The following is a 20,212-nucleotide window of genomic DNA, read 5'->3' on the forward strand; positions in this document are numbered from 1 at the left end:
CGTCTTCCTTTCAAGTTTCCATGAGCAGCCAGCGTATACGATTCAATCTTTTATTTTAATCACATGCACACGGAATCATTTTCAAGATGATATTATGTTTGAATATTAAACACCTTCCATCATGGCTTACTTACATGTCATACGTTAAGATTACAACTAATTACATAATTGTACGATATAAAAAAACACCATCACCACCATCACATAATTTGTTCTTATAAGTAACAGTTAAATAGGCGAAACACCGCAAGTAACGACAATTTTAACTGTCACTTTAACACAGAAATATATACGATTTTAATACTTTGCCACACATGTTGGTCATAGTAGCGTAAAACACAACTATTGTTTAAATGCTCGTTTAGAATATTAAATGAATCAGTAAGAAAGAATAACAAGCTTTAAACAATATTTCTTAATACGTAATGATCCTCCATTTTTTAACTCGCTAGACTTTATTTCTATCAATTTTGAATTTTTTTTTATTAACTGAATTGTGGTGTAAGCGTCGCAAGCAGTGACTTGTGTATGAAAAGTAAAGTAAATAAAGAAAGCAAAAGCTAATTTTGAAAGGGAAATAAAGCAAGAGTTTGGCTTATTAAAGAAGTGGAGAGAGAATGAGAAATCATGAAAGCTGTGATTATTTAATCACTTATTTATCACATATGCTATTCGTTTGTTCAACAAAGTAAACACAAGAACAGAGATTAGAAGGAGTTGGTGATATGTGTACTATGTTGTTCCAGAAAGGCAACTCTGAAGATTCATGTCAGCTCGTGTGGTCGGACTTGAAAAAATTGAAGTAAAACTAAAGATTATTCCAGGAAGTTAACGCAGAGTAGGACATTTAAATACAACAAAACCCAACTCCAAACACAACACCACTCACCTCTCTCCCTTTCTCCTTCTACCTCGTCACAACATCAACAACATAGTTTGTCTCCCTTACCAAACTGTTTCTGTGTTCTCATACATAAAACATTATTCTTCTAGTTCGTAATTAATCATGGGCACTCTGGTGGGACATGTAGCTCCAGGTTTTGGTTTCATGTTGATAGGTTTGTGGCACCTCTTCAACCACATCAAGCTCCATGCCCTTAACCCAAAGTCCTACAAGGGCCCATCATGGTTCCCATCTTCCAGGTTTAGATACCTAGAGTTGGTGCTCATCATGGTAGGCTGCACAGCCTCCGTTTCAATGGAACTCTTCATTGGCCCAGATCGGCACCAACCTCTTGACCCAGATGGAACCATTCCCTCCAACCATCTCCACAACTTCGAACACTCTTCCATCTCCATCACCTTCTTCCTCTACGCAGCTTCTTCCATCATCCTCGACCGTTCCCAAGCCCAGGCCCAATTCGTTCTCACCCAGTTTCTTGGGGCCGTAGCATTTGCTCAACAACTGCTTCTCTTCCACCTCCACTCCGCCGACCACATGGGCCCGGAAGGCCAATACCATCTCTTGTTACAGCTTTTGGTCTTTGTTTCACTCTCCACCACAATCATTGGAATCGGATTCCCCGAAAGTTTCATCGTGAACTTCGTCCGCTCCGTCAGCATTTTGTTCCAGGGGCTGTGGTTAATTGTGATGGGCTTCATGCTTTGGACACCTTCACTCATACCCAAAGGTTGTTACATGAACGACGAGGAGGGTCACATGGTGGTTAGATGCTCTTCCCACGAGGCACTTCACCGCGCCAACTCACTCGTAAATATTGAGTTCAGTTGGTTCATCATTGGTGTCACCGTTTTTTCGGTTTCTTTGTACTTGGTTTTGGTCAAAGTTTATGGGGAGAAGGTGCAGTATTTTTCCCTCGGGATCGAGGATGAAGAGTCAAAATACGACGTTGAGTCCCAAAAGAGCGTCGCCTTTGACAACAACAGCAAAAGCTTTATTCACCTCGGCAAAGTCTTTCCTCAAAATCATATGGAAAGGTAGATAATAGCGAGTGATGAAATGAAAGTTGGTTAATTTGTGATTAGTGGTTGGGTGTGTGGGTGTACAGTATAGCTTCTCTTTTGATTAGGATTGAGATTGGTTAAGTCACCAGCAATGTTGTTTTTGTTTGTGAATGTGGGAATTATTTCATTTGTTTGTGTTTTCGGGGAATAGTTTCTTGTTGAAACCATTTCTTACTTTTCTTGATGAAAGCATATATATGTTACTCACTTTGTGTATAATATACTTTTGGATTAAATATATTTTTCATTCCAAAATTATTTGTATTTTGTTTTGATTTAAAATTATATACTAATTTTATTTTTACACTTTATAAAAAAATATAAAATATTATTGGTAACAAATAATGTTACAGTTTCTTTAGATAAACCAAAGCTTCATAGCACCAAAATTCAAAATCTTAGATACATTCAAAAATAGGCAACTTGATGGTCACCTTCATCAAATCTGGAACCTCTGTAATCGTCACAGTGGCGAATGCAGCCATCCCTTCTCTCTTTACGCTCTCGCGCAAGTGTGGCTATCGGAAACATCTCCCTCTTCCTCCTGGTAACCGTCGTGTACTGTTGGTGGAAACTAAGTTCTCACTCCCTGACAAAACCTTAATCATGCACAATCTTTCAACCATGAAATTCCTTTTCACAAAGTTCTCTACCTTGCCAACCACATCTATCCAAGTCTCCGTCCCTAATTTCATTTCTCTCCCTCCTCACCAAAGAGTGTCACCTTCTAAATAGTATCAATATTAATTTAATAAATAAAACCATTAAAATTGCTTGAATAAAATAGAAACTAAATTGAAAAAAAAAATAAGAATTACAGTGAGAACAAAATAATAATTCAACCTAAATTAAATTGTAGAAGGCATTTGGAGAGTATTCTACCAATGTGCAAAATAAGATAAAAAGAAAGTGATTACAAAATATTATTTTGTATTAGACAATAATTTGTCCAGTTAAATAAATATTGACATATTTCGTTTTTGCTAGCAATGAGTTAAAAATTTTAGATTGAGTAGGAATGACAAAGTGAAGTGATATGATTTCATATGAAAAAAAAAAATTAACAAACTTTTATTTTGACAAATTAAACAAAGTTTCCATAAATAGAATTAAAATATATTAATTTTTTAGCTAAAATGAAAAGATAAAGTGATACTTTTTTACTTAAATAGATAATTTGTCAAAGTTTATAGAAAAAGATTTTGTTAAATTATCATTTTCTTATGAACAACTCATATCTCATTCATGGTTGATCTCTACAATCTATGACCGATAGAAAATACCAATAGTTTTTAGGACGGTAAAAAAATATAATTTTGTTTAAACTTCATTATAAATTTTTTTAGTTAACCACTTTAAGTTCCAAGCTATAACTTTTCCAATGGAGTGATTCATTTAAATAAAAAAGAAAAACTTTAATTAATTTATTATTTAAATACTTGTTTAAAATATTAAATGAACATGAATGCTTAGGAAGAAAGAATAAGAAGCTTTAATTTAAACAATATATAACAATATCTCTTAATACGTAATGATCCTTCATTTTTTAACAGGATAGACATTATTTCTTTTAATTTTAATAGAAACGTGGTATAAGCAACGCAAGCAATGACTTGTATGTATGAAAATTAAAATAAAGAAAGAAAGACAAAGCTAATTTTGAAAGGGAAAAAAACAATTTGGAAAAAGCTCTTATTATTTAATCACTTGTTTATCTGTTATGTTTTTTGCTTGTTCAACAAGTAAGCACAGTAACAGATTAAAAAGGGATCGGTGATGATGTGTACTATGTTGTTCCAGAAAGGCAGCGCCACCTCATCTCTGAACCCTGAAGAGTAAAATTAAAAGCTTATTCAAGAACCCAATACAACCAAAATTCTTCATTTGTTTTCGTTAGGGTTGAAAATCTGATTTTTCTTTTGTGTTTATTGTCTAGCGAAAGGTGTGGATTTTACACTGTTTATTATTGGTAATGAATTATGAAGAAAAATGAAAAAAAAAATCAGATTTTGTCCCTTATAAAAGAAACCAATATTAAATGTTATGTTATTGACACAAACCTTCATCTAAATTTCCTCAATCAATCTAATTACACACAAAAAAATGACAAAAAATAGTGTATATGATATTATGTGATTGTATAATTTAAAAACTATATAAAATTAAAGAAATATCAAATAAAATTTTATCTAACTTATTTACATAATTTATCCAGCAATAAATTTAGTCACCATATTGTCAGGTTTAATAATATGAATAATTTAAGAAAGAAAAATATATTTCATATATGGAATGTTTTTATAATTTATAATTAATTATTTACATATATTAAATTCAAATTTTACTTTTTCAATATATAATTTATTAGGAATAGTAATGCGACTTTTTCGTCAATTTGCAAGAAAATATACAGAATTAGTTGAGTATTTTAATTTGCTGTTGTTCTTGTTTCTTTACTTTACACTTAAATTTTCAAATTAACTCTCCTTTTTATATTTAGCATTGATTATCATATCCTTAAAAAGTATAACAATATTCTCTTACCTCTAAAAATGTATTATTAAAAATTTTAATAGAAAGTATGAGGTAATAATTTTTTTTTAACTTATCTATTTTTATTTTAATCACTGTGATAGAGTTTTTGTGTTAAATATAAAGTCCATCATTCTTAACTACCACGTTCATATAAATTTGCTTTGGGTTTTTTTAATATTTAGTTTTATTTACTTAACTGGAAATAACGAAGACAAAAACTTTGATATAGATATTTTGAGATATTTTTTCAGCAAATACACAAAATCTCGAAAACATAATGTATAAGTTTTCGTGTTCGCACAAACTATATCAATTATTTCAAGAAGGTTCCTGAAAACATGCCGACAAGGATTCTTTCCCATATGATACACATAAAATATGTGAAATTATATGCTAGACAAATATAATCTTCCCTTTTAAAAAGTTGTTGCTATACAATATAATTACAGAATAAGTATTTATGACATGTGCAGGATAATATATAATTACGATATTTTGACCAAATAATGTAAAATTCATGAACGGTGGAGAAGAGAAGATAAATGGTAATTATGAGTATGTTTGTATGTTGTATATATATAATATGATTTTAGGTATCTTGTAGAGTTAGGTTAGTACAAATTAGTTAATTTTCTTATTCATTTTATTTAAAAAATGCAGGGCTTGAGCTTTTGCATTCAGTCTATATCTTGAGTGCATACAGGGTTGAATTGAGTTCATTAAGCTAGATAAAGATTTTTTTATTGAATTGTAATTTTTTAAGTGTCAATTTAATTAAAAATATATATAACATTTTAAAAAAAATTATTTCAAAACTTTAATTAAGTTAATAAATCAAGTAATTTATCTAAACTAATTCAAGATATAAAAAAAATACAATTTGTACATTACTTAATTATCATTCTTGCATTTAAACATTTAAATTTTCACTCTTTCAAGATAATCTATTTTTTACACTTGCAAGCCCACTCAGAAACTATTGGGATTTGGGTTATGCATCCAATTTATGCTAAACCCTTTTCTGTGTTCGGAGTCCATGTTCCTTAGAAGTGAACCCAATAAATAAATAAATAAATATATATATATATATATATATATATATATATATATATATATATATATATATATATATATATATATATATATATATATTATTTAGTACAACAAATTATTGGTTTCATGAATTGGGTTAGGTTAGATGGAGGTGGAATTATATCATTCAATTCAATTAAAATTTCTTGAATTGAAATGAATTTATTATTCTTTTTATTAGATTAAATTTAATTTAATCTACCTTTAATCATGTTGGATTGAGATTGATCAATTATGTTATCATATTTTTCTGATTTTAAATTTAAAAAGAAAAACATAAACCCTATCAAGATAATAATTTAGTCTAATATCCTTTGAAGGCTGGAGTTATCAATTTTATGGGTGTGTTATGTGAATATTTAATGGTTGATTTTCAATTAAATTTTGATAACGGAATACATAGGTGGTAATTTTCTATGCGATGAAATTTAATCCCGAAAACAAATAATAACAAAATATATAAAAAAAAATAAGTATGATGATTTTATGCTTCTTTATTTATTTTTCAATCAAGTCCTCTTTTTCTTACAAATGTTTTAATTTGATTTTTTTCATTATATTAACATTAATATCATATATGTACAAATGTATTATATATGTTAATTCATAGTATTTTTTATTTTATTTTATTAATTTTTTTAATATATGCTATGTAACATATATTTTTACTTATAACTTAAAATATATAATTTTAATTACAATTTATATATATTTTTTAAAATATTTTTTTTAAAATTTATACATTAAATTACTTACATTTAAATATTAAAATTAATTTTATTTTTAAAATTTTTAGTTTCAATAAAAACATGTCTATTTTAAACTTACATCTTTTTAAAAATATTAAAAATGTAAATGTGACAAGTGTCACTTTACATTGGTTACGTTAAAAAATTATAAGTATCACTTTATATTTATATTTTTAAAATAAATATTTTTTCATTTAAAATGAAAAATAAAAGTAAAACCTAATTCAATTAAAATATTAAAATAAAAGAGTTAAATTGAATCAAAAATATTAATTATAAAATTAAATTGAATACAAGACACTTTTGTGTGAATACCTTACCTTGACAGACGTTAACATATGATAAAAATACTAACATGTAACATTATTACTATCAAGTTAACAAAATTAAATAAAGGTAAAAATACCACAAACTAACATATTAAAAAAATAAATCAGATATAAAATGTTTACGCTAATTTATTTTTAGAGTTAGAGTCGTGGTTAAAACACGGATTTTTCTTCTTTCATTTCTATTTTTGCCAACAAAAAAATATTCATTAATAGTTGTTGGTTATTGTCCAAAAAATTATTTTATGAGTAATATAATTCATTATAATCTAGTTAAATTTTAGAGTATAACTAACAAGAAATTTTTGAGAAAAAATATGGTTTACAAAACGCTATTTTTATAATATCTTTATAAAAGACAATTAAAATTGGTGATTTTTATTTGTAATATTGAATCTAGAAAAAAAAAATTATACACTTTACAAGAATATATCCTCTAGTCTATAGTCTTTGGTTATTTTGAAAAATTCAAATATTTTGCATGAATAATGAAATTTGCACGTTAGATTGAATTTTGCCCCAATCTTCTAGATCATGATTCTGTCCCTGAATAAAGGAGTTTAATTTTCCTAACCTTTTACTGTTTTCTCAAATAATACAACTTTATCTTGAAATGTTTAGTATCAACAAGACAAATAAGATACTTTGATTTGCATCTTCATTATCTTAAATATATAGAAACATTTTTGTTTAAGTCTAAAAAGAAAAAAAAGGCCTTGGAATCCTGTACAAGATTTTTCCACAAAGCAAGAGATATGATAAAAAGAGAAAGGAACAAGTCATGATTTAGCACATCCTACACTGCAGCTGCTTCACTTCAATTATTATTCATCAAAAATTAATCTCTGCATGTGGCTACATGGATCCAAAGTAATCAACTACTAAACTTTCACACTTGTGTCCCCCAAAATTTCAAACCTTCAAAAAGTTGCGTTGAAAATTAAAAATGCCAATAAACATTGTCTCTCACAAATACACTGTGCATGATTTTCATGTGCTGGCCTCACTCTCTAATTCATGCATTGCCCCTCCTTCCATCACACATGCTCAACTTCAGAGCTGTCAAATTTGGCCCACTGAGTCTCTTCTTACAGTCTGTGCAACCATCAATTTCTCAAATTTCCAAAATATAATTCACTTGGTTAATAGGTAACCAGTAGGGTGACAAAACGAGGCAATCCACTCTATTTTAATCGGATTTATCTGTGCCTGTAAAAAATGAATTGGGTTGGGCTGGCCCGTCAAACAAAAACGAACCAACAATCACAACCCATCCTGTATTGAACGGGCTAATGGGTTTGGCCGAACTAGCCCGTCCACTTTTTTTTCTTTTCTTTTTTTTAATTTTTTTTAAAACTTTTTTAATTTATTTTTTATTTTTTTATTTTTAAAATTTGTTTATATTTACATGTAAATTATTGTTAAAAACATATTTAATCAAATAAAATATTTTAAAAATTTTTAATTGATTAGTTAATGTTTTTAATTAGATAAATTAAAATAACATTAAATTTACATATTAAATTATTCAATTATAACTAATAATTGAAACTTAATTTGTAGGTGTTAATGATTTAAATTATAATACCATTATATATTTACATATTTAAAAAATATCATATAAAAAGTTAATCTTTTTAATTACTTTTATTTTTTTTATTTTTTTTAAAACGGATCAACGGGTCAGGATGGGCTAGTCCGTATTTTGGCCCGTCAAGTTGACAGGTTGGACAAGACGAGCCAAAACGGGTTGACAGGTTGAAATCTTCAACCCAACTCGTCCCTTTTAACATGGGCTGATGAGCTGGCCTGTTGGACTCAACCCATTTTGTCACCCTTAGTTATCACTTACATACATTAAGAGAGATAGACTTTAAATTTAACTCAACTCTACAAAATTAATATATAAAATAAGGACAATGATATTTTGATTACTAAATTTTGATAACTTTATCTTATAACATAAGGTATCATATTTTAAGTAGTTTTGAAATATTGAGAATGAGAAAATAAAAAAATGAAAAATCAATTAGAAAATACAAACTAAGATCGCAAAAAAAATTCTCAAAATTTAATAGTTAAAAAATTATTTTCCATAAAATAAAGTTTATATACAGTTAAATATTACGAATCAATGTTATTTATAATTGACATGATCTTCTAATCAGATGAGCTAAATCAATAGAAGGTTACTATCCATTTCCTTTACCAATATTCCCTGAGAAATATAGGAATTGTTGAGGTTTATGGTGAAGTTGAAAAGCTACTTTGGCCTTTACAACTCAACTTAGTGTTCTGCTATTCACTCATGCCGAATAATTCAGCTGTGATTTGTCATGTTCTTCAGGTTCCAATTTGAAATGGAGACCTCATATTTGGTAACCACGATCAGATAAGCATTTATCTCTCTGATATCTCTTGTTCCACCGGCTTTTCTGCACGCATAATTTGAACACATACTCTGTGTTTCCCTAAAGGGAATGTTGCCACAACGGTCCTGTGTAGTGTGAGTTAGTCACATCCTGAACTACACAGATCACCTAACTTTGTCCATCACTGTTCTTTAAAAGACAACAGATAGTAGTCACAGTAGGACTCCCCACCAGCCTGGAACTTTCTTTTCTCACATTTCTGACCAAAAACAGAACAAAACCACAACACTTGAAGTAACATGTCCCCAGTTTAATCTTCACTCTTCCGCAAGTGCCTTCCATCTGTGTCACCCTCATTGGTCTCTGAGTGACTCAAATTTCTTCTTCACAATTTTACTAGGTCCCATTTTTTAGTTGGATATCTTTAGACTAATCCCAAAGGTCCACAAAGATTAGTTATGCATGCAAAGATCTTATCTTTCACACTTTTTATGCTTAAAGATAAGATGTGTGACTGTGGGAGCCTTTCAGCGCCAATCCTTTTTTAGAAACGTTAAGACATTATTTGACAAGCTTGTAAGTCACATGCTGAACCCCATCTTAAGTAGAACAAATAAAGGTCTTGGAAGAAGGAGTGATGTTGAAGTTGTGGTGAGTTTTTGTTGGGTTCACCCCACAAGGGTCAAGTGAAAATCATGGCCTTTCACTTGTGTCTCTCGTTTGAACTGGTTGGTGATGAAGAAAGCTAAAGAGGGTTCTCTGTTTGAGGGGATAAGATGTTCGCTTTAGCCACACTATTTGAGATAAGGCTGGTGTTTTTGTACTTGCTAATCACTTTCAGGGAAGCGACAATCACTGATGGCCGGCATGATTTAACTAAAAACTTAGCGTCTCAGTTGAATTTGGAAAGAGAAGGCACGTGACTTTGATGTGAAACTCAAGTACAAGTGGAGCCTTAACATGAGCGCGTGCAACTCCAAATCCATTTCACCCTCCTGCCACGTAGGATTTTATCTTCAATAAATTGTGCCTGCGTTGGAGGAGCTACATGTACAACTGCAGTTTCAGCTTCAAAATGGGAAACATGGTTAGAAGAAGATTTTCCAAGTTTAGGAGAATGGCAAGGCAACAAAGAGGGAAGTTTTACATTATGAGGGTCTGTGTCTCTATGCTTCTAAATTGGCATAAGTACTCTTAGCTCAATGCTTTTGACCCTTACACATTAGCATTCAATGAAATTGTGTAGTTAATAGTTATCATCTATGGAGTGTAATTCTTTTTTTGTGTCTGAAAATAATCCCATTCCAGTGGTTAACAGTAAATGAATAGAAGTCAATGTCTATTACATGTACGCTTGGAACCTCCTAAGTTGCTTATTTTGGTTACGTTGTACGTAAATACAAAAAAATGATATAAAATTTTCACTCCTAGACACTGTTACGTGATGAGTTAAAAAGCTGATAATCAATCACAACATTCTGTTGCGTGAAAGGCATCATGTTATTTTCCACCAGTAATGTGCAACATATGAGGTGCTAATCGAAACAAGCTAAAGATCTGTTCTGTATCACAAGGTGTGATTGGCTAACTTTATGATAAAGTAAAATATTTTGGTTCATTATTATCGATATTATCGAGGAGAATCCATACAAGAGAACCTGAAATTGAGGCACAAATGCGTTTTCTTTGGGAATATACTATGCGTGGAGTTAGAAAGGTAGATAATATATAGGGTTTGAACAGACAGGGTTGGACACTACTGTTAGGATGAGATGATGAGTTGTTTAGTGATTTGGCAGGGAGACAGTGTGATAGAGAGTGCTTTGTCATCTTCCATTCTTTTCAGGGACCACCCATGTCACCTGCTATGCCATCTACCACATTATTTTCAACCTTCTATATATATAATAACAACTAGTTCTGGTTCCATAAGGGCTACAAAATCGAAGTACTATATTCAGTTCCAAACATCTAAAGTACTAAAACTCTTTCTCGTGTGTGTCCTTTAGACCTTTGTTTCGTACCATGGCAAGACAATCCTTATCAGTTCCGAAGTCTGGGGGGTTAATGCAACGCTGTTCAAGGCACTTCAGGGAGCAGAAAACTAGATTTTATATCATCTGGAGATGCACGGTGTTTCTTATGAGGTGTGAAGACAGGTTTTGACTCTGCTGCCTTAGAAATAGGTGAAGAACATAGATTTCAGAATACAACGAGTTTTTTTTTTTTTTTTTATTATGTTCTATGTAGACGCAGAGTGGCTGCAAGGCTTCAATTACACAGTCTCTGCCACGAGATTTGCTCCACCAAGTTGTTCTGCTTTGTTACTTCTTTGCCAACTGTGGAGGAACCCAGAAATTCAGTTGTTTATAAATATATGTAGAGTTACTGGATTTTGTTCTAGTCTTGTTTCACTCTTTTGGCCTACAATTCTAAGTTTTCTTTTCATTGGCGAGAAAAAACTTATGCAATTAAGATCAATAGATAATTCTCACGTGTTTGACAAAATCTCTTTTTTTTTTTGGGTACGTATGATCTCTATCCTTGTCTGATGTTTTCTTATTTTCCTTTTTGAGCTATATAATTACTATCATATATGTCCGATTATGTTGGTCTTATTCCAACCAAACACTTCTTCACCCACACATTAAGACCAATCAGTTGTTGACCAGGTGATAGCTTCATTTTCAGCCATGGTGAAGAACTGTAATATATAAGCATATTGGTGAACTAATTCATCATTTAGAACAAAAATTTAGTTCTGAACGTTCAATTAACTTGGATTACATTAATTCAAGATTAAGTTAGTTTCAAAATCCAAGCGAAAAACACATGGTATCTGACAAGAAATCAGTGTTAGAAATAGTGTAATTGTAAGTCAAAATATTATATCAGATAAAATAGACAAAATTAAATATTATATAAAAATAAAAGATTCATAAAATTATTGTTTTAAGATTTTGAATTAAAAATAGTATCAAATAATTTACATGTATAAGTAATCATTCTAGATATAAATGCTAAAATTTTCATGAAATATTTTGGAGGGAAAGGAGGAAGATAGTTGAAAGGAATTAGCCGTAGACATGGTAGATTTATCGACATCGACACACGACGGAAAGACAAAATTTAAGATGTTCTATTGAGATATAAACTGTGTCTTTTATCATTTATCTACCACGGATAAGCACCCTTCGTCACCACTCTTCCCAATTTCATGCTACATTGATAAAAGAAAAAACACTCGCTCGTCTTCCTTTTACATTGAACAAAAATCAGGGTATGATAATTGTTTACACATTTTATTTTTAGTATAAAACTCTAATTATATTATTTTATTTGAATTTGTTCATGACTTATATAATTAAGTTCGGATTTGATTGATAATGATTGATAATAATTGTTAGGTGTATTTACAACGAATTTCAAATTTATTGAAAAGATATATATAAAGTTAAAGATTCTTTTCAAAACTAATTACATATTAATTATAATTATTCTTTTCATAAATGCACGTGATAATTACTAAATCTTATACATATTTATTCACTCACTTTAATTGTAAGGGAGTTTAAACAAAATTAAAAAATTTATACAACAACCGTAATTATTGAAAATGAAATATATTACTATTCATGAACTATCTACCCAAAAAATTAAATAACTTTTCATCTTCCGAAATTTCAGATTTTGAATTCCCATCCCGATAAACGTTCTTATTTTTGTTGTCCATAATTAGTCTTCAGATGGACTGAAAAATAATTTAACAATCAGACAAAAGTTTAGCCTCACATGGGACTAATTGTAAGTAATAAAGGTATATCAGAACAGAATAAACATAGAAAAAACCTATTATAAAAATTGAATGTTAGTGTTTTATAGGAACCAAAACTTATTTATTCAAATAATTACTATAAAGTCATTTTAAAGCTAATATTGAAATTAAAATTTAAAAATAAATAATCACTCCAAAAATTTCATTTTGTTAATTAGATTAAAAAGAAATGACTCAAGAAATAAACAGAGAATAAAAGTGGCATAGATAAAATGGATAAACAAAGTAGGGAGAGGGAGAGAACATAAGTAATACGTATACATAATTGACAAAAAAAGTGAAAGGAAAAGCAAGAAAAATATTGACTTCGAGAATTACAAATTTAAGTTTATCCTTTACTTATTTTCTCTTCAATTCAAATTTCACTTTTTTATCTTATTTTATTTTCACCAATCAAAAACACCCTGAATAATTTTGTTCGCCATCCCAAGACCAATTTAAAGAACCAAATATTTTGTCCTACAAACACTTTTCTTTTTGGTAAAAGAAGCATTTTTGGAGTAGTAGATATGCACGAAGCACAAGATTTAATGACCTTGAACTATATAATAGCAATATATCCGTTTAAACCCTTCCAAAAGGAAAGTTATTTATATGTCACATGACAGATGACTGAAGAACTCGTGGGCCTCTTTCTCATGATGTTGCTCACACAAAGGACCCTCAGTTTTAGAGGTTCAGTATCCTGAGATGCTAACTCGAATTTCCCCATTGCTTTGTCCAATTCAATCCATTTTCCTCCCCAGATTTCCTCGGAGTTTGCCCAGGCTTACCCTGGATTCCCTGGAAGGTCAAAAAACAGAGATCAGAAAGAAAAAAATTAATGAGCACCCATGCTGGATGTAGAAAAGAACCCAGAAAATCCTTGGCTAAAAAATTTTCAAGCTTGCCTTGCGACCCATCCTATGCTTTGATGAAAAAGAAACTAATTTTAGATTCGTAAAATTACAAAGGGGTTGGGAGGTAGATCTGCAACTTAAGGCAACTCAAATAGTCATTACCAAGTGAAATAACATAGGACCCCGCTACAGGAGCCATTCGATTACCCGAAGAGTAAAATCAGTTACTTGTTCAGGTCATTCAAAGGCCTAAATGTCGATTTGGATAAAGCTACATTAGTCTTCCACAAAAATGTGAGTTTTCGTTTTTCATAGATTTTAAATTTGGTAAAATAGTTCCTATCATAATTTAAAAAGGCATGACATGTATTCAAACAATGTCACATTGCATGTCACCTCAAAACAGTTCTAAATAAAAATATAAGAAAATTTATGAGAACTAAGTACATATTTAAGGTCATGAATTTTTCTTCTTGAGTCAGTTTTTGTGTCTGTGTTATTTCCAACAAAGTTACCAGAAGAAAAGAAGATGAATTGTAAAACTGAAAATGGGCATGATGCACACAGACTGGATGGAATCTAGTTTCATGACAAGGACCATTTCCACTGATCCATAGAGCTTGTTTAAATTGTCAATATAAACAATATAAAATGTTCATTTTAGTTGGCCAGGAGGCACTTATCCACCAAACACGACATGGAACTGTGACACAAATATCCAATTAACATTGCTCTTTGGAAAAGTGAAAAAAAAAAATCTTAAAGAAAAATAACTAGTTCAGGATTTAAGCTATTGTGCATTTCACTATAACGAAGAAACAAAACCAAAACAATTTAGTAGACCCAGCACTTTTATAATATAATGAACACCAATAATTAATACATCTTTTTCACACTAGAATAAGAAAACAGTCAGTCGCAAGACATTGAGGCATGGGTAACCAATAATATTTAAGCACTCAAACTATGGGAAAAAGCTATGACTAAAAGGTAAATCTTGAAAAATTAATTAAATGGAATATGAATATGATGAGACTAGTAATTTGTCTCTGAAACCTATTGTTAGAGTCATAAAAACAGTTCTGAAATCCTATAATTTCATCCTTGACTCCCTCATATAGTATCAAATTCTCAAAGATTGTTCTCTCCCAATTTAAACTTGATACTTTTAGCAGGAGAGATGCTACTTAGACTAAGATACAAGTTCTTTAAATCCACGTCCCTAAATTCATAAAATATCATACATATTATCTAAAATACAGAATACTAAACCATGCAGAGTAACCTGAAAATTCAGGACCTTACCCCAAAAAGGAACCATTTCCTCAGCTCGAGGAAAGGAAAATATCGATTTTATTTAGCAACTGTGGTGGACAAGAAACACATTATAAGAAGATAAAATGAGTTATAATAAATCACTTACTGTTCCCTTAGTCAACCTTCGTGATGATGGAGCTCGGGCCACTGAAGAAGCAGCTGCAGCTGCAGCAACACGTATTCTGCAAAATAAAATTTATGTACATCAAAATTCAGATTTACAGTAGCTTCATGTCTCTTTGCTACCTAATCTTTGAAATTATGTATTCTATTACCTCTTATGGACATCAACATATTCATCTGTCTCATCAACAATTTCCTCCTATAACGAAGAAGTACAATAATCAGTTTTAAGGGTTGGAAAAAGTACACTGGACAGATAGGGAGCTATTTCTCAGAAAACAGATATTTACTTGCAGAAGTTCTTCAAATACATCTTCCAAAGTGATAATGCCAATCACTTCACCATCTTCAATACTTTCTGCAGCGAGACCATTTGTTGTGCCATCATTACGTTGAAAACCAGTCAGTTTATTATTGTTGGAAGGCTTTGAAGGCATGACAATGTCAACAATAACACCTCCTGATTTTGCATCCTGCTTCTGTAGCAATGGAGCGGTCAACTGTGAATCCCCATCAGTGCTTTTGTTTTCTTCATTTTTCTCCTCATCAATTATTTGTGGAGTTTCTTTGCCTTTTACCCTAGCCTTAACAACAGCAGCCATATGACTACTGCCCTTTTGGAACTCGTTAAGTATATCATAGAGAGGCATATCTGATGGAACCCTGTACACATAAACCCATACACGAACTTTGGATATTACACAACTAATTTGAAAGAAAACAACACAAAAAGTAAATTAATAAAGGCAAGCACACCGTGGAATTCTCCGGATGGATACGGCACTGACAGGTGTCTCTGTTTCTGGTCTTACAGTAAGAAGACTTTTGACCTAATTTAAGTAGAAATGATGTGAAGAAAGAGCCCAAGAAATAAATAAATGGGAAAATGTTAAAGTAAAAAAGCTTGGAAAAACACACACCAGTAGAAGTCCAATAATATTCTTTGGATTTCCAGAATAGACAGGAACTCTACTGTGCCCGCGAGCAAGAATTTTTCCCATTGCTTCCCTGATTTATGATTGGCACCATTAAAACAAATTAAGGAAAAAATAAAAGAGGGGAGAAAACAATGATGATTCTGCTCTTTACACATGCTTTTGTATCTTTTAACCAAGAATTTTACTTCAAACATGCAAGCAATGTTACGTCCCAATAGTTTAGTGGGAAATAACTAGAGAAATCTTTCTGCACTTGGAGAAGTTGAAAAAGAAATATTCGCCACAAAGGTTAAAAAGTAAAAACAGTTGAATTCATCATCAAAAAGAGAAAGTCGCTAGCAAAATAAATTCAATCACCTATTTGTCACCTGCTAAAGAATAATGACCAAGAAATTAAGAAAAGTTACCAATCCAATTTTGAATTAACATCCAAAGAAAATGTTGATTCAATAGGAGTCATAGCCTCCTCAGCAGTCTGTCCAAAGACACAAATTAAAATACAAGCTGATAGTTAAGTTGATGATAATTTGTAACGCAAGATGGGAAAGAATATATTAAATGTGACTTATATAAGTGAACATCATGAAGCATGATAGTTAAGTTAATGATAATAAATTAAAACATAAAGAAAATAAAGTATGTATGAGAATGCATTTGGTTATGGAACAAGATCACTAAAAGTTGTTGGCCAAATTTGCATCAACATGGAGTGGTATTTTGATATACTTAATAAAAGGACGTTTCATTCGGTGTCCTGCAACATTGTGTATTGACACTTCCTAGCAACCCAAGCAGAAGATGATAACTAGAAATAACCAGATACATAAATAACCTTCACATCTAAGCTTTCTACCATCATCAATATATATTGAAACTCAAATAGGTAAGAAACTTCATTTTCATTTGCATTGAACATCATAAACTCAAATTTGTATTGGACTACGAAATGAAACACTAAGAATAGGTTGGCATTGAATGTGGCAGGTGAATTGCAGCACCTACCTTTTCAGTCAAATCAAGTGCTCCACTGATAATTGTTGTTTCGTCATGTGTAAGCTCACCACCTTTCCCAGCCTAAACAAGCAAATTCAAAATATATGAATCAAGCACCCAACAGGCCGATGAGTAGCTTCCCCAATCTTGACATGGCTTGTTCTAATTTATAGAAAAACAATTACTAATTTATACCTCCTGGCTGTGAATGGAAACAAGGGCTTTCAACTGAGCTCGCCTAAATAAAGCCTCATTATGTCCCAAAAGGTAATCCAGAACCTGGAACAACAATTAATGAAGAAAAGAAACGTGTGAGGGCTTAATAAAACCCATCATTGATATATGAGAAAAAAACTGATGCTCTATGTTTTTCTGGTGTGAAGAGCTATAATTGTAGGGCGATCGCTCAGAGTTTCAGCCCTAAACACAGGCCAATAATATTACTCATTTCCATTTCTTCATTCTGTTCTCAACTATATTGTATAGGTTATCACAACTAAGGAGCAATCTCCGTAGGAAGATATACCTTTCCAACAGGATAAGAAACTGGGTAACAGATAATCATCAAAATCCGCACTAGCCATGCAAAGTTGGCACCTACAGCAAGACCGTATCTACTACAAATTGCTTGCGGAATAACCTGAAATCAAAGAGGCATTGTTATTTTTATTAAAAGGGCTTTACGTCATTCATTGGATACAAATAGAGGCTAAACCACTGAACCACAGAAAGATGGTAAAATGACATACCTCCCCGAAAAACAGAACGAAAGTTACAGAGAGAATGATAGCAACAAACTGATTGAATAGTTTATCTAGGTATAACGGCAGAGCCTGCAGATTGGAAGTTTCAAAGCCAGTGGCTGTAAAAAGTTAGACAGGATTTAAGAATCAGTATAATAAAGTGTATGCATAACCCAAATCAAGCATAAATAAGCATACAACCAGTCACTAGCCATTTCACGTGACAAAGAAATTAGAGAGGCACGTCCAGGAAAAAAAAACACGGCAATTTGAAAGAAGCTATTCTCATCTTCCCAGTCCAATATTTCGTTAAAACATGATGTTGCCCACTTGCAAGAAGGTTTTTTCAATGGCATCCTTATTCGAAAGGACCCCGATGCGATAAACTTTTCTATAAGTATACGTAAAAAATGGAAACAAAAAAAAGTACCAAATTTCTTCCCACAAACTTACTCGACGAAACAACTCGTATAGAAGTTGAAATGCTCAGAAACATAAAAAACAAAATAAAAAAATAATTAGCATGGTACTGAAATGAAACCAGTCTACGTAAAGCCAGTCATATCAAACAGCTTAAACTTCTACCATAATAAGTGAAAATGATAATTAATTACATGAAAAGGAATCAATGCAGTCTAATTACCTCCATGGCAACAGCATTACAGAGAAGCAGAGTGACAAGAAGCTGGTGTTGCTTTTTCACCACGGGAAGTATAATAGCTGCATATACATACATACGACGCAAAATGATTAACGTATAGTGGAATGCGAAGATCGAGAGGGAAAGGATATAGGAAGGAGAAAGTACCAGCTTGAGCTCTCTCAGCAGGAGAACCACTCCGCTCGAGAATCTCGAGGTCGACGAGACCAAGAGACATGAGACCGAGGGTAAGACCGGACATAATGCCGGCGAATAGGACGAGCAAACACGAGATTCCGGCATAGGTGAACCACCACACCGATCCGAAGGGTATGCTTTCGTTGCCAAGCACCGGGAGCGAGTGGTCCCGCGTCAACACCCGAGCCACCATTAATGCACTCACCACCCTCATCGTTTCACTCCGATTCCAATTCCGATTCTGGTTCTGATTCTGATTCCGATTCCAATTCCAATTCTGAAAAATTTGTTAGGATGAGTCGTCGGGCGATCGGATTGGATGGTGATCTACAACGTGATCCACAACACACCGCAACGCTACCGAATCACACAACAGATCCACCTGACTACTTTATTGGACCATTCTTCCTTTCTATGCAAAAAAATTATCTTCTTTCACTATGGAATATTAATTTATGTCAAATTTTTGTACGGTTGAGAGGGGGAGTGAAAAGTTCTTTTTTATGAAGATATAAAAAAAATATCTCTTATGATTTCTTAATAAAATAATAATTTTTTGAACAAGCAAGACACCTAAGTACTTTACTCAGAAATGGTAAATAAAATTCATGAGCAATGAACAAAAAATAATAATTAATTATATTAATAGTATGATGCTCTGCATGTGTTGACAACTGGTCAACCACACCCAAATATTAGGAAAAAAAAATTTGTCATTCATGTTATTAATTTATTTGGCACCTCTCATTTGTGTGTTTCAAGTTTTTTGGCACCTTGTACATTAGTCTTTTGAAGCATGAGTTATCCACAACATTTTTTTTCACACTTTATTATCACGTTGAGCGACTTCATCCAACGTCTTTACTACTGTACGGAGTAGATCCATCGGTATAAAACTCAATATGGTACCATAGTGTACATGCAACACAAAATGTATTTTTTTTAAGAGGACAAGGGATTTGATCTAATGATTTCTATTTAGTCCAAAAGATGATTAATTAGAAGATCGGGACCATCTTCTGCAACAAATTTTTTTGTTTCTTCTGGCTCTCTTTTTTAAAACTAAAAAAAAACAGTGAAATGTTAATTTCAAGAAAGTGCAACTGTTTTCACATTCAAAATTGTAATTATTTCTAAGTCTAATTTGGAACAAATTATTACATGATGGATGATCATTGATCACTATATTAGTTTTAATCAAATATTGTATAAATTAATTTATAAAGTTAAAACTTCCAAAACCACTTTTACGTAATGTTTATATTGTTATGAAATTTTTTTCAATGTTATAGTAATATAATCATCATCATCAAAATTATCATTTCCATCAAAATTATCAGTTATAACTATCCAACTGTGACAACAACAATGATCATGAATAATGAGAATTTTTGGTAGTAATAATAATATCATTGAATAAAAAAAAGTTTTAATTAAAGTTAAAAATTTATTTAAAAAGAAAGTTGTTGATTCAATTGATGTTTGCTGTGATTTTTAATGTTATATTTAAATTGATGCCATGTGTGCTTTTACAACAATAGTTA

The 20,212-nt window shown here is 31.5% G+C and overlaps 2 protein-coding genes across 2 annotated transcripts; one reads left to right on the forward strand and one right to left on the reverse strand.

Annotated features, from left to right (window-relative positions):
• The first annotated feature begins 643 nt into the window (after positions 1-643).
• LOC114176839 (transmembrane protein 45B-like) lies at positions 644-2,223 on the forward strand. The gene has a single exon (XM_028062020.1). It carries the CDS (start codon positions 1,007-1,009, stop codon positions 1,940-1,942), a length of 936 nt encoding a protein of 311 aa, XP_027917821.1. The 5' UTR covers positions 644-1,006; the 3' UTR covers positions 1,943-2,223.
• An 11,066-nt stretch (positions 2,224-13,289) lies between these two features.
• Positions 13,290-19,137, reverse strand: LOC114178817 (DUF21 domain-containing protein At4g14240-like). Its single transcript, XM_028064922.1, has 13 exons — positions 18,639-19,137; positions 18,474-18,550; positions 17,837-17,920; positions 17,614-17,727; positions 17,283-17,366; positions 17,097-17,168; positions 16,502-16,569; positions 16,077-16,164; positions 15,913-15,986; positions 15,447-15,819; positions 15,309-15,355; positions 15,140-15,215; positions 13,290-13,660 (listed from the first exon to the last, which is right to left on the reverse strand). Exons 1-13 carry the CDS (start codon positions 18,880-18,882, stop codon positions 13,571-13,573), a joined length of 1,491 nt encoding a protein of 496 aa, XP_027920723.1. The 5' UTR covers positions 18,883-19,137; the 3' UTR covers positions 13,290-13,570.
• Between the last annotated feature and the right edge of the window lie 1,075 nt (positions 19,138-20,212).

The sequence above is a fragment of the Vigna unguiculata genome, chromosome 3 (assembly GCF_004118075.2).
Source record: "Vigna unguiculata cultivar IT97K-499-35 chromosome 3, ASM411807v1, whole genome shotgun sequence".
NCBI lineage: Eukaryota > Viridiplantae > Streptophyta > Magnoliopsida > Fabales > Fabaceae > Vigna > Vigna unguiculata.

What these genes read in the sequence shown, in the direction of transcription:
- LOC114176839 (XM_028062020.1), top strand. Translation starts at nt 1,007, where the DNA reads ATGGGCACTCTGGTGGGACATGTAGCTCCAGGTTTTGGTTTCATGTTG.
- LOC114178817 (XM_028064922.1), bottom strand. Translation starts at nt 18,882, where the DNA reads ATGAGGGTGGTGAGTGCATTAATGGTGGCTCGGGTGTTGACGCGGGAC. An exon ending in TCGTTCTGTTTTTCGGGGAG is followed by an intron (nt 17,728 to 17,836) that starts GTATGTCATTTT and finishes CTTTGATTTCAG; the next exon opens with GTTATTCCGCAAGCAATTTG. An exon ending in TTTCTTATCCTGTTGGAAAG is followed by an intron (nt 17,367 to 17,613) that starts GTATATCTTCCT and finishes TTGTTGTTCCAG; the next exon opens with GTTCTGGATTACCTTTTGGG.